This window comes from Podarcis melisellensis (assembly GCF_964234715.1).
Source record: "Podarcis melisellensis genome assembly, chromosome: 5".
Classification (NCBI taxonomy): domain Eukaryota; kingdom Metazoa; phylum Chordata; class Lepidosauria; order Squamata; family Lacertidae; genus Podarcis; species Podarcis melisellensis.
Window position 1 is genome coordinate 27,569,296 of NC_138537.1, and position 23,109 is coordinate 27,592,404.

General features: G+C 40.7%; 1 protein-coding gene across 2 annotated transcripts; it reads left to right on the top strand.

Annotated features, from left to right (window-relative positions):
* The first annotated feature begins 239 nt into the window (after nucleotides 1–239).
* Nucleotides 240–23,057, top strand: PCOLCE2 (procollagen C-endopeptidase enhancer 2). 2 transcript variants are annotated; one of them, XM_081911257.1, is made up of 9 exons: nucleotides 240–383; nucleotides 6,460–6,565; nucleotides 11,512–11,767; nucleotides 12,171–12,292; nucleotides 17,262–17,398; nucleotides 19,103–19,254; nucleotides 19,946–20,032; nucleotides 21,106–21,273; nucleotides 22,543–23,057. In XM_081911257.1, the coding sequence occupies exons 1-9, from the start codon at nucleotides 292–294 to the stop codon at nucleotides 22,671–22,673; spliced, it is 1,251 nt and encodes a 416-aa protein (XP_081767383.1). In that variant the 5' UTR covers nucleotides 240–291; the 3' UTR covers nucleotides 22,674–23,057. The 2 variants fall into 2 exon arrangements, with proteins under 2 accessions (XP_081767383.1, XP_081767384.1); XM_081911258.1 differs by having other exon boundaries at nucleotides 241–383; nucleotides 19,949–20,032.
* Nucleotides 23,058–23,109: the final 52 nt, after the last annotated feature.

Below are 23,109 nucleotides of genomic sequence, written 5' to 3' on the forward strand. Positions count from 1 at the left end.
CTTTATTTCTTAACTATGAAGCAGGAGTTTGACTGGCCTTCCCCCTCACGAGCTCGCTCTCTCTCTCTCCACCATAAAGGGGAGGAGGCCGAAGGGGGCGGCTATTCTCTCCTCCCCTCGCCTTAAGGAACAAATGGGATATTCACGGCGAGGGAACTCCTCCAGGGGCAGCGCCGTCTCCTGCCTCAGCGAGCCGCTTTATAAAAGTGCATGCCCCCGAACCAATCCCCAACCACGCCGCCGTTGCCCAGGAGCTGACGCGGCGGCCCCGACTGCGAGGAGCAGGACACCATGAACGCAGCCGCCTCGTGCTCCCTGGCCCTGGGACTCCTGCTGCTCGCGGCCGCGCAGCCCGCCACCAACCGGCAGGCGCAAAGACCCAGGTAAAGCCCGCGAGCAGCCCACCAGCCCGTCGATGCAGGCGCGCGCGCGCGCGGGAGAGAGAGAGAGAGCGAGCAAAGAGCCCCCCGACGGCCAGAGAATCTCCCGCCGCCTGTCCGCTTCCTCCTCTTGCTTGGTTGCTCCTCTTGGCGCCGCGGCGCCGCCCTGCGAGCACGCGACGCGCGCGGTGTCCATCCCCACGTACGAGCACACCCAGTAACTGCGCGCGTCTGACTGGCCTCGCGAGGCGTGCAGAGTTTTCCGGGCGATTCAATTGCCGCAGGTTTATTAATTTGCCCGCTCTTTCCTGATGTTCGTTCTTGTTGAAATGTGCTGCGCCGACGGGGAGGGTCCCTTGCCGCGTGGCCCTGCCCCGTGCAAGAGCAAAAGTCAGGCTTTGCGCGCGCTCTCTCTGTGTTTTCAAAGTATGGGAGGTCTCGCTGCCTCGGCCTCTGGTGAACGCCCCGGGTTTGTTGGTTTGCATCAGAGTTAGGAACGCTAAGAAAATTTGGAGTTACCAAAAAAGAAGTGCTTCTGAGCGTGTGCAGATTGCATTTTCAGACCCTCCAAGTGTCCCTGTTTTCCAGGAACGTCCCTATTTTAGAGAAGCAGTCCCGGTTTCTGATTTGATTCTGGAATGTCCCGCTTTTCCTTAGGATGTCACTATTTTTATTGGAGAAATGTTGGAGGGTATGGAGTTATCCGACCCCCTAGCCGTTGGAAGGCAATTCTGTATAGGGAAGGGGTTTTTAAAAAATGTTTAATGCTTTATTATGTTTTTATATATGTTGGAAGCAGCCCAGAGAGGCTGGGGCAACCCAGTAAAATGTGTGGGGTAGTAAAATTATCATTATGGAGTGGGACGTCCCTATTTTCAACAGAGAAATGTTGGAGGGTATGGATTTCCAAGTAACCCCAACTGCCCCTCCTGTGCATACCTTAGGGAGAGTAAGGCGAATGAAAAAGGCATGGTTTCTATGCAGTCTGTTGAGATTCCTGCAAGGCAGGGGTTGGACTAGATGACCCTGGAAGCCCCTTCCAGCTCTACAGTTCTGTGATTCTAGGAACTACAGCACCTCTTATTTTAAGTTACAGATGTTGGTCTGCCATAGTCAAAACAAAACAAAATCCTTCCAGTAGCACCTTAAAAGACCAACTAAGTTAGTTCTTGGTATGAGCTTTCGTGTGCATGCACACTTCTTCAGATACACATTTTAAGCACAGCCTTATTGGCTATTGTCCTCTGAGATCATCATGCATTTATAAGTATTCACAAACAGGACTGTTTTGAGAGGAGAAAATTACAGTGGACTAGCAGGGGCCTGTCTTTGGTCTTGGAGATATGTGATATGCTGTGTACCAAAGCCGTTTTTTGGGAAGAGGTCAGGGATATATAAGCTTTAGTTCTTTCAAGTTTTCTGACTGAGCTATGTTTCAAAGTTTTGTGCAAATAAGGAACTGGGAACTAGTAACCAACTTCTGAAGAAGAGCCCCACTGTTCTGTTCCATAGAATTAGAGGTGATTTACAGTTAGATGGCATCCAGGTTTGCTACTTTGTTCACCACAGTGTCACCCAGTAAATATGGTGATGTTTGAATGGGATTTTTTTTGAAAAAAGGAAGTCTGCAAAGACATGAGACACACAGTGGACAGATACCGCTATGAACAGCCACAGCTCTCCAGAGCATGCCAGCCACATGTTTATGGATGCAATGTTCTGTTTTAAACATATACAGCACACTGATAGCCACTGCAAAATATAGGGAGTAAGGAGTTTTACATATGCCATATGTTGGTCTAAGGAAAAGGTAAATTATTTATTTTATTTATTATATTGATATGACGTCCGCGCGCACACACACACACACACACAATTTAACAGGGCATAGATTGTTTAATTAGCCAAAGGCCAACTTGTTAATTAAATAATGAGTTTACAGGTCTCTTCATCTGACCTTTTTCCTTCACAGCTGTAAGGAAAACCTGTGCATTTGTGAAGATTGCAGACAAATCTGTTTTGCTGCACAATACATTTGGCAGCCAAAGCTGTCACTCTGTTCCTAACACACACACACACACACACACAGAGAGAGAGAGAGAGAGAGAGAGAGAGAGAGAGAGAGAGAGAGATGTGCAAATGGGGCATGCAACAAAATGTTGCAGCGTCTCCCATCCTAATAGGAAGGCTCTTGTTTTTCACAGTTCTAGGCAGCCATGTCCTCCTGTAGGATACATACTGTGTTCTATCCTATACCCCAGTTTTCTATTTTTCTTTTTTCAACTGACATTCAGCATTCCTAAGTTTGCATTGAGTGTGCTTGGAAGGGCAGCTGCCCTGTTAGCTTTGCTTTTGAAACTATTATTTGAGCATCTGCAAACCCTGGAGGTTCCCCCAATGATGCTGAGATCTCCCTCTTGTTTCTGGTATCCAGTTTTAGCTACAATTCTGTCAAAGCCACCTGAGTTTGCTGTTAGAGTGAGTGATGCTATCTACAAACATGATGGTGTGTTGTCATTTTCTTACACCATTGTAAGGCAAAACACCATGGTTGAAGTGATCTAACTTGTGTCATTGATTATGTGAAGGACTCCCATTTAGAATCTGCGGAACTCCCAATTGTGGCTCTCTTATTACAATGCAGCAACTTGAAGCCTTTTTGTCAGGAATGGGATGCTTTCGTGGACTGCACTCAATCCCTGCAGAACCCTTCAACATGGCCTGATCCTTTCCTGATTCCCCTTTCCATCTGTATGGCAAATGGAAGTAATAGCAGGAGACAACTCAGGTCCTGTGTGCGGAATCCAAAGTGTTATGATAGTACAGGACTTTTTTTTTTACAGGGTGCTGCAGTTTGGGGAATAGATTCCTAAAAGTGACAAGTGGAACTTGCCACAAAGTGTTGCAGTATATCACAGGGATGTTCCTGTTTGGGGTCCCAGCCAGCCATGTCCTCACAAAGGATACTTCATTCAATTTCCCCCACTCTCATTCCTCTCTGCATTTTCCCTTTTCCAACTGCACTCAACGTTACATAGCTACTAAACATACTCATTCCTTAGTTGGCAGAGGAGGCAGGGGTTGTTCCTCTTAAAACATTATCGTATATCTACAGAGCTTAGGGTTTCTACCTCCCAGAGCCTGCATTTTGGCTCCGGTCCTGTTGGCACTCACTACCCGAGTTTGCTATTAGGGTGAGACAGTGATTGTCCAGCCTATTGTTATTCTGAATTGCTTTTCTGCAAGATAATGACAGGCAACAATTGAATTGTGCAGGCAACGATTGAACTGGTGATATAATACTGCTTCTGAAGGTCCATGAGTCTTTATATTCAAGCTGATCATAATAATAATTTATTATTTATACCCCGCCCATCTGGCTGAGTCTCCTCAGCCACACTGGGTGGCTCCCAATCAAATGTTAAAAACAATACGGCATTAGATATTAAAAACTTCCCTAAACAGGACTGCCTTCAGGTGTCTTTTAAAGATAGGATAACTGCTTATTTCCTTCACATCTGAAGCGAGGGTGTTCCACAGGGTGGGTGCCACTACAGAGAAGGCCCTCTGTCTGGTTCCCTGTAACCTCACTTCTCGCAATGAGGGAGCCGCCAGAAGGCCCTCGGCGCTGGATCTGATGAGTAAACCCACTGAGAATCAAATCGGTGCACCTTCACATGAGCCTTTTTCAAGGAATGCTTGATTCATCTGCTTATTTCCACATGTTACATGGAGCCTTAAACTCTGTCTGCCCAGCTCCTCTTCTGTTTGGATGGTAGATGTTGCCCAAAGCAGAGATGCTAGAGTGGAATTCCCCTGCATCACACCATATTTATTGGTCTTTGTTTCTGCTTTAAACAGTAGGCCGAGAATTCATGAACTATCCAGTGCAAAAACACTTCTAGGGAGCATCAGAGCTAAATTTTATAAAATTTGCCACCTCAGTAACAGTAGTTCAGTGACCCGCCTGAATGTTGCACGAGGATAGGGAAGCCCTAGAAGCAGCCTCAGAACTACTGTCCTCCCTTCTAAAATTACAGTATTTATCAGAGGCTTAGGGATACACCCTTTGACACATGAGACTCCAAATGCTTTTGCTTTAAATCCTATGGTAAATGTAAATCCTGGACTGAGTAGACGATTTAATTTTCAAGTGTTTGTCCTCTGCATCCTATTCCTCATGAGCCCGAAAAACACAAAAAGAGGCTCCAGTAAGTTATATTCTGGTGTCAGCCTAGTGATACAGGAATGAATCTAAACTTCTGTCTTTTTAAAGCCTGTAATATCTGTAGGATGGGACGCGGGTGGCACTGTGGTCTAAACCACAGAGCCTAGGGCTTGCCGATCAGAAGGTCAGCAGTTCGAATCCCCGCAACGGGGTGAGCTAGGTAAAAGGGTTACTGTTAAAGCGCTCTGGTTTTTCAAAATGTAATATATTCTCATTCAACTTTGGGAGTAAATCAGACTCATAAGATTTTCAAAAACCTATTTACTACTAAATTGCTGCTTGCCAGTTATGCCTTAATTGTTCAGTCATTCTGAGTATGTACCCTTGGTTTGTAAATTTCAAATACTTAGGTGAACCACAAAGCTTCTGGTAAAAAAGAAAAGTAGGCCATGCAAGTATGAAGTCAGTCCATTGCTGAATCTAGGTTATTCCTTCATTTGGCATTATTCATTTTTTTCAGTCACTTTTGTGCCATCTCCTATTCCAAGTTAGTCTAGATGGAGATGAGTCAACGGGTAAGTCTTGTCCAGTGACCTTGCCTTTGCTACTCCACCCAGCCATGTGGTCTGTTGGGTTTTGGCCTTTTGTTTACTGCTTGAAGACTTTGGTCTCATTTGCCTGCCTGATAATCTTACTAAGTCGTGTCTGTACCATCTCTTCATTCTAATACAGAGGATAATGGTCTTTTCCCCTCAGTACTACTGCAGGGGCAGTTATCCATCGTTCCACGTTACCTAAACACATTGAGTGCTGCAATTATAAGATATTTCCCTTGCTCTCTCCTACCTAAGTCCTGAATTCCCAATATATCAGTTTCTCATTATACAAGAATCAGATCTTATAACCTTTCATAAATATCCAGTTTCATTATTATTCACTCTGGCTACTTTAAATAGTTCTTCACCATCTATCTCCCTTCTATGTTAGACCTTTTCTGGTTGTCCCTAAAGGTAAAGGGACCCCTGACCGATAGGTCCAGTCGTGGACGACTCAGGGGTTGTGGCGCTCATCTCGCTATATATTATCCATACACATTTAATTCATTGCTCTGGTTCACCAGAAGCGGCTTAGACATGCTGGCCACATGACCTGGAAGCTGTACACCGGCTCCCTCGGCCAATAAAGCGAGATGAGCGCCGCAACCCCAGAGTCGGCCACAACTGGACCTAATGGTCAGGGGTCCCTTTACCTTTACCTACTCTTCACAAAGCAATTTAACCGTAGCTAATCTAAAACAGAAGTGGGAGCTTCCAGTCTCCTCTTCTTGAGGCCATACCAGAGGAGGAGAGGGGAAAACAGGGAGTGTGAGAGCCTTGAGTGAGGCTAGGCTCATTCTTCTCCTACTAAACTATAGTCTAGCACTATGTCTGAACACAGCTAATGCATGTAAAGCATTTTTAATACCTTGGGGGCAAACTGCTGTATACACACATCAAATTACCACCAGAGACAACTGCAAAGTGCTACTAGACAACTGATAAACATACTGTAGTTCTGCTAACTACCTTGGCAGTGGTGTGCATGAAAGACCAAGATAGAGATGGGTGTTAGTTAAGTTTTCCTTGGAATTCATCTATTTGGCATCTCCCTATGCAGAACAATCATTCTGTTCCTCTACACACACACACACACACACCCCATGGCATAGACTTCACCTATCAGTAATAAATTGCACTCCATAGATATAGATGCCAGTTATTTTAGGCAGCTGTATTGTGTTACATTTTAAATAGTTTAATTCCTTTACACGGATGCTCTAGGAATGGTGTCAGCAGTACATATTAGATAACAGCCATTCTACTCCGCCTTTATAATACTGTCTCAGAAGTAAAGCTTTTCTTTGTTTTCCAGGTCTTTTAAATGTGGTGGAATTCTAAGCGGAGCATCGGGGTTTATTGGCAGTGAAGGATTTCCAGGAATCTACCCTCCAAACAGCAAATGTACTTGGAAAATCACAGTAAGAACTTTCACTGTCACAAAACACATTGAAAAGAATAACATGCAGTTCCTTTTCTTGTTATGAAGTATGCAGTATGCATTCAAATCTGCAGTTCTCACATGCAACATTGACACTTAAATTTTAAGACCTTTGAACCTAGACACAATCTGGTTTCGTCATTTAATGTACTTAAGGACAACCAAGATCAAGCTATCTAATTTAACAGTTCTAGAAGCAGTCATTTGTCTCCTTCTGTTTAAGTTTTACAAGTGGTAAAGGAAGGCTAGAAAATCAATAAATTCACCAATACAGGGATTGTAAGATAAATTGGAGGGGAATCAGGTTCTAAACCACTTTACTCCACTCCTTGTATCCCATTTTTGTCTCAAAAGAACGGAGACAGGCAAAGTTCAATAGTTGCTGCAGAGCAGTAGGCAAGCAGCGATTTAGTAGTGGTTTTTTGAAAATCTTATGAGACTGATTTACTCAGAAAGTTGAATGAGAATATATTACATTACAGTAAAAAAGCTGGTTATTATCTTTTTTCTAATTTTAGAAGTTGGTCATTCAGCACATTGTATTGTAGTCATGTATTGTAGTGCTACTACAGCTGTTACTCTTACCATCTCTCATAGAGTAATTTATAGAGCACAAAGCATCACATACCAGTGGTTTTAACACAATCCCTCTCCTCAGTGATTTAGGGTGAGTAATCTAAGAACACTCAGTACATATATATAGGAACATGACATAAAAATAGCATTCTAGTCTGTCATACGTTCTTTATGTAGATAATTTAATATGTTCAGTAGCTGAAGTCCATTAAAAGGTTGGTGACAAGAAGCCTGTTTTGAAAAATGTTCCCTATTAACTGGAGGTACTCGGTTCATTTTTCTTATAATGTTCTTTTATGGGAGGAATAAGGAATGAAGCATTTTCCAAGTGGGGAAGATAACCTTTTAAATACAAACAAATGGTAGGATTTTTATTTATGAAATACATATTAATGGATTCGTTGTTGATCTGTGGCCATACCCCACAAAGCAAAGGATAATAGCTGCTCTGCAATTATATGGATACGTGTATTTACTGATATATTATTATTATTATTTATTGAATTTATATACTGCCCTATACCCAGGGGTCTCAGGGCGGTTCACAGAATAAAATCAAGATATAGAAGCACAAAATACATAATAAAAATAAAAACAACAACCCAATAGCCCCCCCAAAAAAAAACGCATTTTAAAAGGGCATAGGATGTAAATCAGATCAAACAAATGCCTGGTTAAATGGAATGTTTTTGCCTAACACCTAAAGGTGTATGATGAAGGCGCCAGGCGGACTTCCCTGGGGAGAGCATTCCGCAGATGGGGCGTCACTGCAGAGAAGGCCTGTTCCTGTGTTGCCACCCTCTGGACCTCTCAAGGAGGAGGCACATGAAGGAGAGCCTCAGAAGATGACCTTAGGGTCTGGGTAGGTTTTGTTAAGGGGGCTGAGAGGTATTAGGAGCCCCCTGTTCCACTCTGAGAGCTACCATTCTGAGAGCAGTTTAACAGTACAGTAACCCTTTTACCTAGGTAACTCTGAGAATTGTAGTTCTCTGAGGGGAGGGGGGTCTTCTAACTACGCTCGGCAGCTTTAACAAACTATATTTCCCGGGATTCTTAGGGGGAAACCATGACTATTTAAAGTGGCCTGCCCTAAAATGTATAATATAGATGAGAATAGAAAAATATTTCCTTCCCCAGTAAAGTTTTTAACCTTAACACCCTATGGCCTAACAGTTATTGTTGGGGCACCATGGTAGAGTTTCATACAGTGGCATCCAGCAGAGATAGCATTGAACTAAATTTATTGTGGTGTCATAATAAGCAGCGTTAAACTTTAGCTCTGTTGCCAAAAAAACTCACAGCCCATTGAACTTTTTAACAAGGTGTGAGGAAAAGCAGCTACCGACAGAAATCTAGAGACAGTGCTGTGATTCTGTCATCTGTTCACTTACAGTTGTGAATGCAGTGGGAGCTGTAGATTAGGAACCAGGTGTAGGAATCAGTTACTTCATAAATGGGAATGAGCAGCAAGAGATGTTTTGTTGCCTGTAAAAGAAGAGAATTGACATATATGCGTAACAAGATATTAAGCTGACTGGCATTTCTCTGCTTGTACTCCAGACATCAGAGCATGGGCAGATTAGAAGCAAATTAGTCATTACTGTCAAGAACACAGACAGAACATGAAAGTCATTAAATTAACCCATTGAACTGAGACATTATCCTCATTATGACTCAAATGGGAGCAGAATCAGACCCTGACTAGCTGGATTCAACACCCGAAAAAAATATTAGTTGATGATCATTGGGTGAGGTTTGCTCACATAGAATTTTTCTTTTATTTTCCTGCTGAGACAGCACTAGAAATAAATATTTTTGTGTGAAATTTATCACCGCAAAAACTGCATTGCTGTATCCCACTCAAAAAACAAATCCTTGTGCGTATTCAGTAATAGTGTTTTTGGAACCAAGCCAATATCTGCACTTGCAAGTTGCCCATTCATAAAAAAGTTAAAGCATCTGGCTTTCTGCAAAACATTTCAGGCTTGGGAAATGTTTATATACACTCATACATATAAAGGTTTCTTTAAAAGTCAAGGAGTGTGGGGTAGAGAATGGGGCTGCATTTTGGAAATAGGAAGCTTTCACTTTTCCCCCAATCTCTTTTATGGTTTTATTAAGTCATATCCATGACTTTTGATTTCCCTTCCATTCCGTGGGATTCACTGGAAGCAAAGTTTGAGATAGCTCAAAAGGTTTTCTCAAGTTGGTTGTGTGTGCTTTGACCTCTACACATCCAATTTGTTCATACGAACCTCCACTGCCACCCACCCCACCAATCACTGCAATAACTATCACAATTCTTAGGTTGACACAATGCATACATTTGGTTTCAAATTGGCTTCACTCAAAACATGTTTCTGTTTCCCTTATCGTGAGCGTAAGAGATCTAAAAATATAAAGTTCTTTTTTTAAAAACCAGCAGCTTAAGATTTTGAATTCACTCTCACAATTTTGTACTCTCTGAATGTGTGCTCTCTTCCATTCTTTGGTTCTTTATACTCTTCCCTCCACCCAGAAGCCTCATCTACTCATTGAAGGTAGTTGTCAGCACCTTAGGTGAGCAAAAGCAACGGTGAAAGGATCATACTGCACCACAATTTCCAGCTGTGCAGCAGCTGTATACTGGTGGGTGCACTACCAGGGAGCAAGAATATAAAGCGGGGAGAGGAACTATGTATGCACAACTGTCAGGAAATCTGGGAAGCTTTGGTTGGGAAAATAGCCTTCTTTTCCCTGGAAAAGGAGGAATTGGTTCATTTGTTCCCTAGAGAAAGGGTGGGAGAGAGAGAAAGAGAAACTGCAGCTGTTTTATATTTCTTCTTCTTCTGTGGCTGGCAAGAAAGGTTGGCAAAAAAACTACATTTGTTAAATAATCAAATGGGATCAGTGCATATGTGGGGTTGTGGGGAGGACATCTATCTAGTCAGCATTGCCCCAAAGAATTGGTTTTGCTACCTAGCTACAATTGTCCCATGACTCAAACCTTAGCTGTCTGACTGTGGTGAAGCCAAGGGTTCAGGGTTACAACAGATGCCTCATCCAGTCTGGGTGGTGGTCCTACTCTCACCATCTCACATGGCTGCTGAATACAGGAGCCACTGGGTAGTTCTTTATAAATGCATGTAATCTAAAGGATTGCATCAGTTCTACAGATGTCTTTTGAGACTTTTTGGCAGGGGCCTTCCTGCTGCATCCACTCATCAGCATATCATTTTAGATTTGTGCATGCAAAAAAAAATAGACTTAATATTTATAGTATTGTGATAGCAGCTTTCAGAGTTCTAAGACAACATTTATGTTTTCTTTAGGAAACGCTTTATTACTCTTTCTGTTGCAGCTGTGAAGTTTAATAACTCATTTGGTTCCTTAATTTCAGTCATGCAGCTCTATTTGAAAATACTTAGGAAACACAAAATCACCCCCAGTTAGCAAATCAACACAGTTGTTAATGCTGTGGACATAGGTAGTCCAGATAAGAGGTAATAGTTGGGCATGATTTATTCTCTTGAAGGAAGCACAAAGGTATTAGCAATTGCTTTACCTTGTGGGTCCCCGTGGCTGCTGTGATTTCCCCCCCACTAAGCAGGGATCATTCACAAGCAATTATGCATCTTTACATTCAGTAAATACTGAACCGTAGAGCACCTAACTTGAATGGAATCTCCATGTATTTAACAGTGAAGCATGGGTGCTTGCATAACTCTATCATACCTACAGAGCCATGCAAAGACACAAGCTTTATGCAGAAACATGGTGAAATCTTTCAACCCACACAATCAGTCTTTCAAGGGCAATGGAGGAATGCAAGCACTAATGCTGCTCAAAGTGCACACAAGAGAAGGTGAATTGGCAATGCTCTGTAGACTTGGAAGATAGGGAAGAGAAGAGGAGCAGAATGTCTTATTTGTGTAAACAGAAGGGGAAACATATGGTAGATGTTATATGTTATGTACTGTATTGAAGTTCTCACCCTGGGCCAGCAGGGGGATACTGTAGATAGTTCAGGTCCACATATGCAAATGAGTGGTCGAAAGTGACGTTCAGTGATTGGATAGTTACAGAAAATGGTTACTGTTGCGTTCTAGTGGAGCTCTACATAAGCAGGCCGGCTGAACCCTTCAGTTCAGTTCTGTTCTGGCCTGTGAATAAACAAGAGCTGTTTGAAGAATCGCTGTGTCGTCTGATATGTTCACCCACAAGTTGACATTATATGAGAAGAAAAGGGGTTTGAGAAGGACTTTATATTATTCTTGTAAGATATAAATATACGTAGAGAGTAAAAGTTACACCATAAGGTCAACGTGTAAACCGCAGACTGTTAATCTTTAGCTTTTTTTCTTTCTACAGGTTCCTGAAGGGAAAGTCGTGGTTCTTTCCTTTAGATTCATGGACTTGGAAAGTGATAACTTATGCCGATATGACTTTGTGGATGTGTACAACGGCCATGCAAACGGGCAGCGTCTTGGCAGGTTCTGTGGCACGTTGAAACCTGGTGCTCTTGTGGCCAACAGCAATAAGATGCTGGTGCAAATGATTTCAGATGCCAATACAGCTGGGAATGGCTTTGTTGCAAAGTTTTCTGCAGCAGAACCACATGAAAGAGGTATTCTGCAAGTTATTGAAACTTAAGGTGATAGATACACTGAGCCCTGTACTTTCATGTAAGAATCTTCGGGGGGGGGGGGGTTATAAAAAAAGTATTTTATTATTTTCTTACATTAGGAAGGAATCTTTGTAAAGCCAAAGGGATTCATCTATAATTGGAAGCCATTTGCTAGCCATCTAAAAAGGTGAAATACATAAAACAATGCATTTGCTCTATAAAATTAGAAGTAAAAAAAAAACCCCAGTAATATGGAAAGGAGTGCATTGTGTGATATGATTTCAGTGTTTCACCGAAATTTAACATTTTGCAGGCTGGGATTATAATGTGCTTTATATGAGAGTTGGGCAAACACCACATGAAACTCTGGTTTTTGGCCTAGCATTATGTCGTGTATTTTTAGGAGACCAGTACTGTGGTGGACGACTAGACAAGCCTGGATCCTTTAAAACTCCTAATTGGCCTGATCGAGATTACCCAGCCGGGGTTTCCTGCTCATGGCACATTGTAGCTCCAAAGAATCAGGTGAGCTGTGTTCACACATATGGCCTCTGCTTTCATCTTTCCTATCTGCAAAAGCCCTCTGATTCCCATCTTCCCTTCTAGCTCTGTTCCACCTGAAAAATTCCTAGCATTCATCCCCTCCGGATGCTTCCTGTCAGTGACTTTCAACCCCATCTTAGCTCACAGTCACAACCAGACCTACAGCATCTATGAAGTAGAGCAAGGGTCAGCAAACCTTTTCAGCAGGTGGCCAGTCCACTGTCCCTCAGACCTTGTGAGAGGCCGGACTGTATTTTGAAAAAAAAAAGAACAAATTCCTGTGCCCCACAAATAACCCAGAGATGCATTTTAAATAAAAGCACACATTCTACTCATGTAAAAACACCAGGCAGGCCCCACAAATAACCCAAAGATGCATTTTAAATAAAAAGGCACATTCTACTCATGTAAAAACATGCTGATTCCCAGACCGTCTGCAGGATCCGGCCCCCGGGCCTTAGTTTGCCTACCCATGAAGTGTAGTAGAGCAATCAGAAGACAGAGGCTACTTACACTCTGATTTAGGCTCAGAAAATGGCTTACACTCTGATTTAGGCCCAGAAAATTGCTACTTTGAAGAAAACCCTGCTCACCAATTAGCAGAGCTGAACATCTGGGTATTATATTGATTGCTGAGTTGCCAAGTAGCAGGAGAAATAATGGTATTAGCAGCAGCACAGTGAGTTTCATGGGAGATGTTATGAGCATTTATCTTCTCCTGTTACGTTGCACTGCAAGTCCCACTGCATAGGAACATGTTCAAATTCTGATAATACATTTAGCCTTTTAATCCTGATGATAATTTTTCATTTGTTGTGCAGCTGTGTGGCCCTTGTAAATAAGACCTGCTTTCATCAAACATGTAACTGAGACACACACAAAATACAGCTAGGGTAAAACTAGGTTTCGTTTTCAGATTTCTACGCCTTATGAAAACTGTTCTCTTTTTAGGTAAGTTAGAAATTCTGCCTATGCACCTGACAAGAGAAATCATATTCTCACTGTTCATCTGCCCCTGCTTAACCTGTTTCCTTTATTGTTCTGGTGCACCTTCGTCTAGTTTTTTGTGAACATTTATTTCTGTTGACTTGCTCTAGTTCAGCCTTTGAAAAGATAAGATTTTGTAGGAAAGGAAGGATTGTTGGCTTAAAAGACAGCAAGAAATACAATATATTTTCTCATTAAATGCAGTGTATATGAACAATCTCTGAGCACCATAGTGAATAACAAATGCTTTATTTTCAGTTTAAGAACATTATGGATTTTCTGTTCAAAATGATTGACTCAATATTACCTCTGCATGCCCACCTAGAACCAAGTAGGGGCACTTGCTACACTCCACGGTGTCTAAATATTGCCACATTCATTCAATTCCCTTTGCTTTTTGCACTTTCAGGTTTTAATTCCCTAATCTATTTGCTCATTCTATCGTTTTCTTAATCTTAAGGATGCTACTACCATTTCATTTCTTAGGACTGAAACCACTTTGCCTTGTTTCATATCCATTTGTCAGTCACCCCATATTAGTTCTACCTACGAGCCTTTTCACACTATGGCAGGCTACTCAACCTTTGCTTTCTCTCTTTTTTGTTGTTGTTGCCTAGGTTTCTGCTCCATAAACTATATTATGGCAGGAGGCACTTAGTGATTGAATACCTTTATCTCCAAGCATATTTGGTAGGTTGGCTGCTTTTCATATCTACTTTCTGAACCCTTGTCCATGCCACTTTGAGTTGCCTTTTAATCCACTTCTCATGACCATAATCCTCCAAATGAAAGAGCTGGCCAAGATAAATATATTCTTCTGATCCTTCATTTTCTCCCACCCCCTGCATTGATCAGGATAATATTTTCTTGAACTTGGGGCTGTAGATCAGCTTAGTCTTTTCCTGTATTCATCTTTAATCCACATTCCTTGCTTGCTACATATGGCTCATTTAACAATTTATGGATAGCCAGCGATTTAATTGAACTTGATAAATTACAAAGCATTTGTGATTGCTCTCATTTATTGCCAAATGTGCCTGAAAATCTTTTCAAACTCTTACTGAATTATACCATCCCATTAGTGTGCTCTTCACATCTTGGGTTCTTATTCTTGAGAAACTGTATTTGCAAGTGCTTAAAACATCTAACCATGTACTTATTCTCAGCATATTCCAGTAATGTACTTATTCTCAGTATATTCCAGTAATGCTTCTTGTGAAGGTCAATATCTACCAATGAATCAATGCCTCGTTAGCTCACTATCAAACACTGGCTGCATTTTTATTTCACCTGGATAGCATCAAATATTTAAACGAATCAGGAGAAAATGGATCTCCCAGCCTGCTTTGATTTATAGAACTGTTATTGTTCAGTTTCCATTAAAGCCATTATAGGCACAGGGAAGGAAAACATCTTATTATTAACATGGCATAAGCGTAGGCTTATAGCTATTCCTCTCAGCACCTGTACCCTGTAGTTGATGGGGCGTTGCCTTAGTACAAGGGGTAGCCACACTCCTGTTCACTTTTACAACAAAAATAGTAATTGGGACATTGTAGGTCAGAACTGGAGAAGATGCATACACAGGATGGAAAGACTAATGGAGAAAGGAAGGCTCTTTAAATGCTATGGCATCGTTGTCAGCAGAAAGAGCGGCACTTGGTAGTATTCACCAACTTTTTTTAAAGGCAAGACTAGCTTACTCATCCTTTGGGGGGGTGTCATTTTCTAAAGAATATGAAAGAAAACTTTACAAGTGCTAAAAAACAGGATCAGTAGAGAAGTGGCTATCGTGTCACTTGCACACTAGTAACTACCAAACTAGCAGTACAGCTTCATGAAGAACCTCAATTTTTCCGTAACAGCAATACCTCTTACAGTGCTAAGAGAAGTGTTAACTTGATGGTCCTACGCAAGAAACGAGCAACTAATGCACAATAAAAAAATAAACATCTGAAAGAAAAAGTGGATGGGGGCTTTCATTCCTCAAACAGTTCCCTTTCAGCAAAGCTTTAATCTGAAGGGCAAACTATGCTTTTGCTTGGTGCAGCTGGCAAAATATACTTTTTAACATGCACATGTCTGCTTCTATTTTCTTTCTATTTCTTAATTAAGCATTGTTTCAGAATATCAAGGTGTCTTGATGCACCATGAGATAGTCATGATAAAGCAAGGAATTAAAAGAACGGCCTATATATACATAAAATGTTTGGATTGAAATTACATGGAACTAAATAATAAAAAAACCACAGGAAAAATACCACTAGAGATTCACGTTATTTTTTGGGACAGTACTGTAGTAGGCTGTTCTGTCATCCAACATATTATGCTCTCTGAGAAACATGTTATCATCTTTGTTCTTACTGTCGATATAGACACACCCGGTACAGCTATTCATTCACCCAGTTATCATCTTTGTTAAACTGCTTTTCTACTAATAGGTCAATAAAGTTTATTGCAAACCAGTAATTAAAATTTGTTTCTACTAAGCATAGCACAGATTATGCATGGTTTGTTCAGGTTCAGGCAACCCAGCAAGCAGCAGATTTTAAATGGAAGCAAATTATTCTGAACTCCTTGCAGCTGTGCTTGAGGAAGAGGGAAGACAGGAAGAGCCTGAGGCGCCCTATTGTTTAGCATTATGTCCAGACCAGGCTATTATATTAGCATTTGTCTTCCAGGCAATGTGTTCAAGTAAAATCCCATGAGATGTTGTTAAGAGGGGTTAGAATTCCATACACAGTATTTTCCCTAAATAAGCAGCAGGGTTGAGTTATTTTTATATATACAGCCTTGGAAAAAATTATAAAACCCATCTAATAACCGTGAAGCATTCCACTGGCCATGCCAATTAGCTTGCCGGACATGATTTTCACTTTGTTTTGCTTTGTACATATAATTCACTTAATATGGATATTGCCTTCAAGGATTTGTGTTTTATATTTTGCAACAGTATTTGAGTGGCAATATCATAGCAGCTTTCTGTTAATATTGTTTCCTCCTTCTTCTTTTTAGCAACCAAAATTTGCCTTTATTACAAATACTTATCCAGAGTTTGATCTTATGTGGTGTTCAACCCATTAGTCTGAATTCTCTGTAGCACATCCTTATTCATTCACAAATAGCAACTGTTATGATACATGCCAAGTCTTGTTGAGGTCCCAGGCTGTGCTTACAAGAAAGCAGCATTCTGGTGTTGCTTTGCCACAACAGCCACAACAGAAATTACTGCTTTTATACAACCCAAGTACTTGGAAGGGTCTGGAGTGAGGGCAAGGCAAGGAGAACTGGCAAAAAATCCACACCCCTTTTGTGCCATGTTGCGAGAAGCTGGGAAACTTCTCCATATGTATGTCACACACTCTAGTCTCCATCAATCTCCCTTCATACAGCCTTGCCTTCCACTCAGCTCCCTTCCACTCAGCTCCCAACTCTTGTCTAAACTCATGACCATATGTAACATATTTCGGGCTGATTTTTTGCACCCCACCCGCCTAGAGGGCAGTTTCACCAATCCCTATGTCTGCCTCTGGTTAAAGGGGCTCAGCCCACTCCAGCAGTCATTTGCTTTGACAGAATCAGGTGGAGTCTGATCGGACTGGGCCTTCTGTGATGGAGCCCCTTGCCTTAGGAGAGCAATGTGGTGTCCTCAATTTGGTGGGGCAACAGTTCCACAGGCTCATCTTGCAGACTTGTTTCTGGGGCCAACCCTGCCCTGCATGCAATTTGCGTTCCGACACAAAGCCCTTGATCTCCTAACTGGAGATGGGGAATCTGATCCCAGGGTCATGGCAGCTTTAATATACTGCATGAAATGTTTTAGGATCATTTTTTTAAGAGTCTTTGAGATGCTGATTAAATCCAAGGTGCCAAACTGGATGGCCTCTGAGGATCTTTGTGGTTTTAGGGTTCATTGTGAAAAGAAGTCGGCCGTTAAGTAGATTCTTAATTTCCCTCCTTGCAGCTAATAGAGTTAAAGTTTGAAAAATTTGATGTGGAGAGAGATAACTACTGCAGATATGACTATGTGGCTGTGTTTAATGGAGGTGAGATTAATGATGCTCGGAGAATTGGGAAATACTGCGGAGACAGTCCACCAGCGTAAGTAATGGTATTTGTTTCATTTAAACTGCTGTTTCTATGAAAAGATGAAAACTGGATAGGCATGGTTGTTGTTTCATTACAATCCCGCCCATCCTGTCCTTTCATCCATTCATCTATTTATCACTTAGATTTTTATAACTGATTTTCCTTGCCTTAAAATTTACTGTAGCTGCAAATTGGAACAACAAACTGCAGCTTTATTACAACGTTAAATAGCTTTGCTGGCTATTTTAACAACCAGTTTTACCGCCCTACGTTCCTCCGGGTGGAAGGGTGGGATAAAATTTAATAATAAATAAAAATGATAGTGTAGTTCTTTAGGAATCTTGAGTAAGTATGCAAGTTAGATGACATATGAAGATTTTATTTTATTGTGCGTTGTGTCATATTGATGTATGCAATTGCATTAAAGCACAAGGTTTTCGCTAGCATTTTTCTTGCTGTTTTATACTTGTGTATTTTAGTGAAGTTTAATAAAGAAATTATTTTTTAAAATCAGTTAGTGGGAAAAGTAGAAAGTCCTGATGAAGATAATCTCAGTACCATGGGGGAAATAATTGTACATACAGATCCAAGCAGCATATAAAAGTCCAGATGGGAAAGTTGATCCTTCGCTATGTACAGTGGTACCTTGGGTTACAGATGCTTCAGGTTACATACGCTTCAGGTTACAGACTCTGCTAACCCAGAAATAGTGCTTCAGGTTAAGAACTTTGCTTCAGGATGAGAACAGAAATTGTGCTCTGGGAGCACGGCAACAGCAGGAGGCTCCATTAGCTAAAGTGGTGCTTCAGGTTGAGAACAGTTTCAGGTTACGTACGGACCTCCGGAACAAATTAAGTACTTAACCTGAGGTACCACTGTATTGCAGTGCTGCATCTTGATGCTCATGTGCCTCCAACCTCCACTGAGTTGCACCATTTTCTGTGTATATCTGTCATCTTACTAGCATGCACTCCATCTATTGTGGACAACTTTTGTGAAGGGCTTCCTTTCTTCCTTGCACTGCAGAGCTCAAATTAAGGTGGCGACCAAGTTTTCCCGTGTTTCCCATTCCTGTGGACTCGGGCTAGTTAGGCTTGGGCTCAGGGTTCCAAACACATGCATTTATTTTCCAAACTCCAATTATGAGTTTTGTTTTAATCACCGATGCAAATTTATTAAAAATTGACCTGATGAAGATCTACCAAGGGAGTATTTCTGATTTAAATCTTCAATCTATAGGACCTACTCCTGTTCCTTAAACTCAGCATGCGCACAAAACATTTCCAATGTTGTAGAGAGTCAAGACAAATCGTATACAAATCAGCAAGTGGACTAGTGGGTGTATTATAACATTTCATTTTAGATCTGCTTGTTTTTTGCTTAACATATTTGAACGTTACTATTTTCCTGAGAGCTTCAGTAAATATTTACCTGGAAAAAGGTTCCTTAAGGACTTGTGCTGCTTACTTCACTCTGAAAACATATCCAGCTGCATATTTGGTAACAGGAATCTTTATGCTCCGTGTGTGGGGAAAATCAGATTAACAAAGGCAGACTCGGTTTTCCATTCAATTTTAGTAAGGATATTTACACGTATAGTCTGTTTGTGTGGTATGCAGTGCTACAAAATCTGTTGGCTGCATATAGTTCAACAAGCAATAATATGACAACTACAAAAGACCCTCCTAACATGAATGATGCATTGTTCTCTTTCAGGCATATTGTATCTGAGAGAAATGAGTTACTTATTCAGTTCTTGTCTGATTTAAGTTTAACTGCTGACGGCTTTATTGGGCACTACAAATTCAGGCCCAAAAAAATACCTACAACCGCATCACCTACTACTGCAAGCCTCCCTGCCACAACAAGTAAGTCTGAACTCATTGTTTAATCTTTATTGAAGGTGTTGGTAGGAACAGGCAGGGAAGCTTCAGAATCAGCCATAATTCTTTTTTTAATTTTTAAAAAATCATCTTATTGTAAAGAAGAGGCTGGGGAAAAGGGTTGCTTTGATTAAATCAAAGTAGGAGGACCTTCTATTCTGAATGCTCGTGTGTGTAGTGATGTCACATTAGTCTGGACTGTTGTGATTTTAATGAGCCCTGCAGTCTTACTTGCCGGAGTGTGTATAGATTGTCATAAACAAAATGAGCATAAAGAAGGCTGATGGTTGGTTGGTTACTTAGATCTGGGAGCGTAGCATGACTGATAAAATTGTAATAGATTCGGGACCGCTTTTCCTCCTTGACTGCAGTTTGTTTCAGAGTTAGATATGCAGAATATCATCTGTGCCACCATGAATGTGAGGTTTGAGCATTGACACACAACTCTGTTAGAGCTAGAACTGTAGCAAACAGCAAGAGTACATGGCGCAAATACAGAATATTGGTTTCTTTGAAGTACGGTGTGTCTGGATTATCTGGGGTTTTTGCTTTGGGAATGTCAGTTCTCTCTGTATTTAATAGAGTAAACACACAGGAAAAATGAAAGTCCATTTTAAATGATTTCCGAAACACTTGAACTGACTTCACTAACTCTGCTTTCTCGACCTCTTTGGAGAAGCGGTGAAGCCTACAGTTGCCCTGTGCCAGCAAAAATGCAGAAGGAGCGGAACTCTTGAGAGCAGTTACTGTTCAAGTAACTTCGGTAAGAGCAACAAGTATTTTTTCCCCTTTCAACCAGTGACTTGGGCATGTATGCTTAGTTTCATGGGAGGGTCAGAGCCACTTATTTGTAAACTACCATTAGTGCACAAGGAAATTCTTTCAGATCATAGTACTTGCATCTCTTATACTGTGTGTATGACTCAGTTATATGCCTTCAGATGTTTTACAGAGAAGACAGTGTGGATGTTTGTCAGGGGAAAAAACTGTTCCAGTCTAAACAAAACTGAACAAACAGAAAGCAAACTGTTGCTCTATGAAAGTGTTGATTCAGTGATGATGCTGGCATGTTGTCTTCTTGGAACAGCCTGTATTCCTTATTCACTGTGACAATTTTGTTGTATGTACTCCTGTAATTCTGGTTGCATAATACTTTTTGGAAATCCTTCTCTGCAATGCAAAAGTTGTTCATCATGGTAAAGGCCTGTGTATCTTCTCCTTACCTATTTAGATATACAACTGTGACGATTGATAGTATTTGATTCAAATTGTTAGTTGCTTTAACTTGCGCAGGGCAACCCAAAGCAACTTACAACCCAACATTTATATGTGGTTGTCTCAATGCAACCGGGCAACGCAACTAGCATAATACTTAGGGGCCAACCCAAACTCTTCTAACTCTGTAGACCACCAGGGCCTTGCTGCACATTGTGGCTGTGGCAGAAGTTGGTAGGAACATGCAGATCACTATGCCACCCTGGACCCACCACCAAACTGCACCTATCCTACTGCAAAGTGGGGGTTGGGAGACAGAATGATGAGTGTAAGATACTGACTCCACTTCATGTTAATGTTACAGCATCTCCAAATTACAGTCCTTTTAAGATTCTGTGAACCACCAAGGCAGCCTTGTTAATTTGGTGGTCAGTCAATGTCCCAAACAAACAACTCACAATAAAAAAGGACACTTGTCTAACTTACATAGCCATAGCCAAAGGACATACTTGTTTGAGACTTTTATCTTCTGTACACGTAAAGGTGAAGTGGTCATGTAACTGTTTCATTGTGTTCCAATCACATTCCAGTGTATTAATCCTATGTATTTCTTTTATCTAGTAATAACTGGATCCATTATCACAACCAACATTAAAGGTGGAAGCTTGCATGCAACAGTATCAATTATTAACGTCTACAAAGAAGGAAATTTAGCGATCCAACAAGCAGGCAAAAATATGAGTGCCAAGATCATTGTTGTTTGTAAACAGTGTCCTCTTATCAGAAGAGGTAAGTAATTTACAGAATTCTGCTTTTTGCAAGTAACACTAATTTTCTAATTACTTCTTTAATTTTCAATAACTTTCTCAGGACATTTTATTCAGAATCAGATTGATCCTTTATAGAACAAAATGTCAAAGCAAACTATCCAAATATTACATACTGATGGGTGTGTTGTTTTTTAACATACTGATGAATGTTTGAGAAAATTCAGAGACCATAACAATTTGATTATAGAATTGCTTCTCTGAAAGCTCTTCAGTTAATCAAATTTAGTTAAATAGTGCAAATGAGTTGAATGAGAAGAGAGGATTGGTTGCTGAATCTGCTGTTATAATACCTCTGTAAACCAAGACAAATCTAGGATAATGGTAGACATACACACACCTTTAAAGCTGATATATATTGAAGGTGAAAATTTGGATTCAATTTACCAGCTCACCATCTACTTGCATTATACCACTATTTGACTCTCCTGTAGGCAAATAGAGAAGGCTTACTGTTTTTTATCTATATCAGTCAAACTCAATGTAGAAAAGCAAACTCAATGTAGAGCAGGCGCTAGTGGGGCATAATGAAAATTAAATAAAAGTCAGTTTTTCCCAACATTTTAGTGAGCACCTGTTGATTAAAAAAACGAGACAAGGTTTAATGTAACAGTGATTGCACTGCTGTTAACTTTTTAACAGTTAGCTTTATGCCTCCTCATCACCTCAAAGTGAAAGGACCTGTTCATAATCTCATCTCAATACATCCTAATATTTCCAAAACATCCAACCCTATGCCAGGGATACCTTCTACAACTGAACTTATTCTTCCTTAAAGGTAAATGTTCAGTTTCAAAATTAATTAATGTTCACTCTAATCCAGGAATACTTAATATGGTGCCTTCCTGATTTTGTTGCACTCCAACTTCCATCAGCTCCATCTAGCATGGCAGTGTTCAAGGATAGTGGAAACTATGGTCCGGTAATGTTTGGAGGACATCACATTGGCAATTTCTGAGTAAAGTTCGATCTGTTTCCCTTTCTGAGTAAAGTTCGATCTGTTTCCCTTTCTGAGAGGAGAAACCAAAAGATATTACACCCTGAAATCTACATATTCAACTAAGAGATTATAAAAGCTATAGAAGGCCATTGGCCATTAACAATACAGATATATAGGTTTACACAATGATCACACTATAAAAATTGCATGAAATAATAGAGCTGTATTTTCCAAATTGTAGAACCAGAAATTCTGTTCCACTATTTTTTAAAACTCTTCCCCTCTCAACAGGTCTAAATTACGTCATTATGGGACAGGTAGAAGAAGATGGCAGAGGTAAAATCCTGCCCAGCAGTTTTACAATGAGTTTCAAGACGAAGAACCAAAAGATCCTGAATATCTTGAAAAACAAGCAGTGTTGAATGTGAATTTTTGCAGCCGAGTCCTGTCATCTATCCTCCAGAATCTCTCTTCATGCTAATAAAATGGGAGATTTTCCAGGAACGTAGTGTACTTTCCGGAATTTTTCAACCTTGTTTTCCCCATAGACTGATGTTGCAAAAATCAAAAGAAAAATACCATGACTGCCAATTTTATCTTTCAAAACCTTCAGCAACATCAGCCAGCCTGTACCATACCAAATTTTCAATACCGTGAATTTCTTAATTTATACTTTTCTCAGAAGGATTTTTTTTAAAAAAATGACTGATGTGATGAAGTGCAATATTTATAGTAATTCATTTTAACTTAGTTTTCCTGTTTCCTTGCAGTATAAGCTACACCTAATAAACACTTCTAAAAACTCAGTGGCTTCAGTGTTGGGATTGGATATGGAAGTTCCAGGTTCAAATTCACTTG

What these genes read in the sequence shown, in the direction of transcription:
- PCOLCE2 (XM_081911257.1), top strand. Translation starts at nt 292, where the DNA reads ATGAACGCAGCCGCCTCGTGCTCCCTGGCCCTGGGACTCCTGCTGCTC. An exon ending in AATGTACTTGGAAAATCACA is followed by an intron (nt 6,566 to 11,511) that starts GTAAGAACTTTC and finishes TTCTTTCTACAG; the next exon opens with GTTCCTGAAGGGAAAGTCGT. An exon ending in GTGTCCTCTTATCAGAAGAG is followed by an intron (nt 21,274 to 22,542) that starts GTAAGTAATTTA and finishes CCCTCTCAACAG; the next exon opens with GTCTAAATTACGTCATTATG.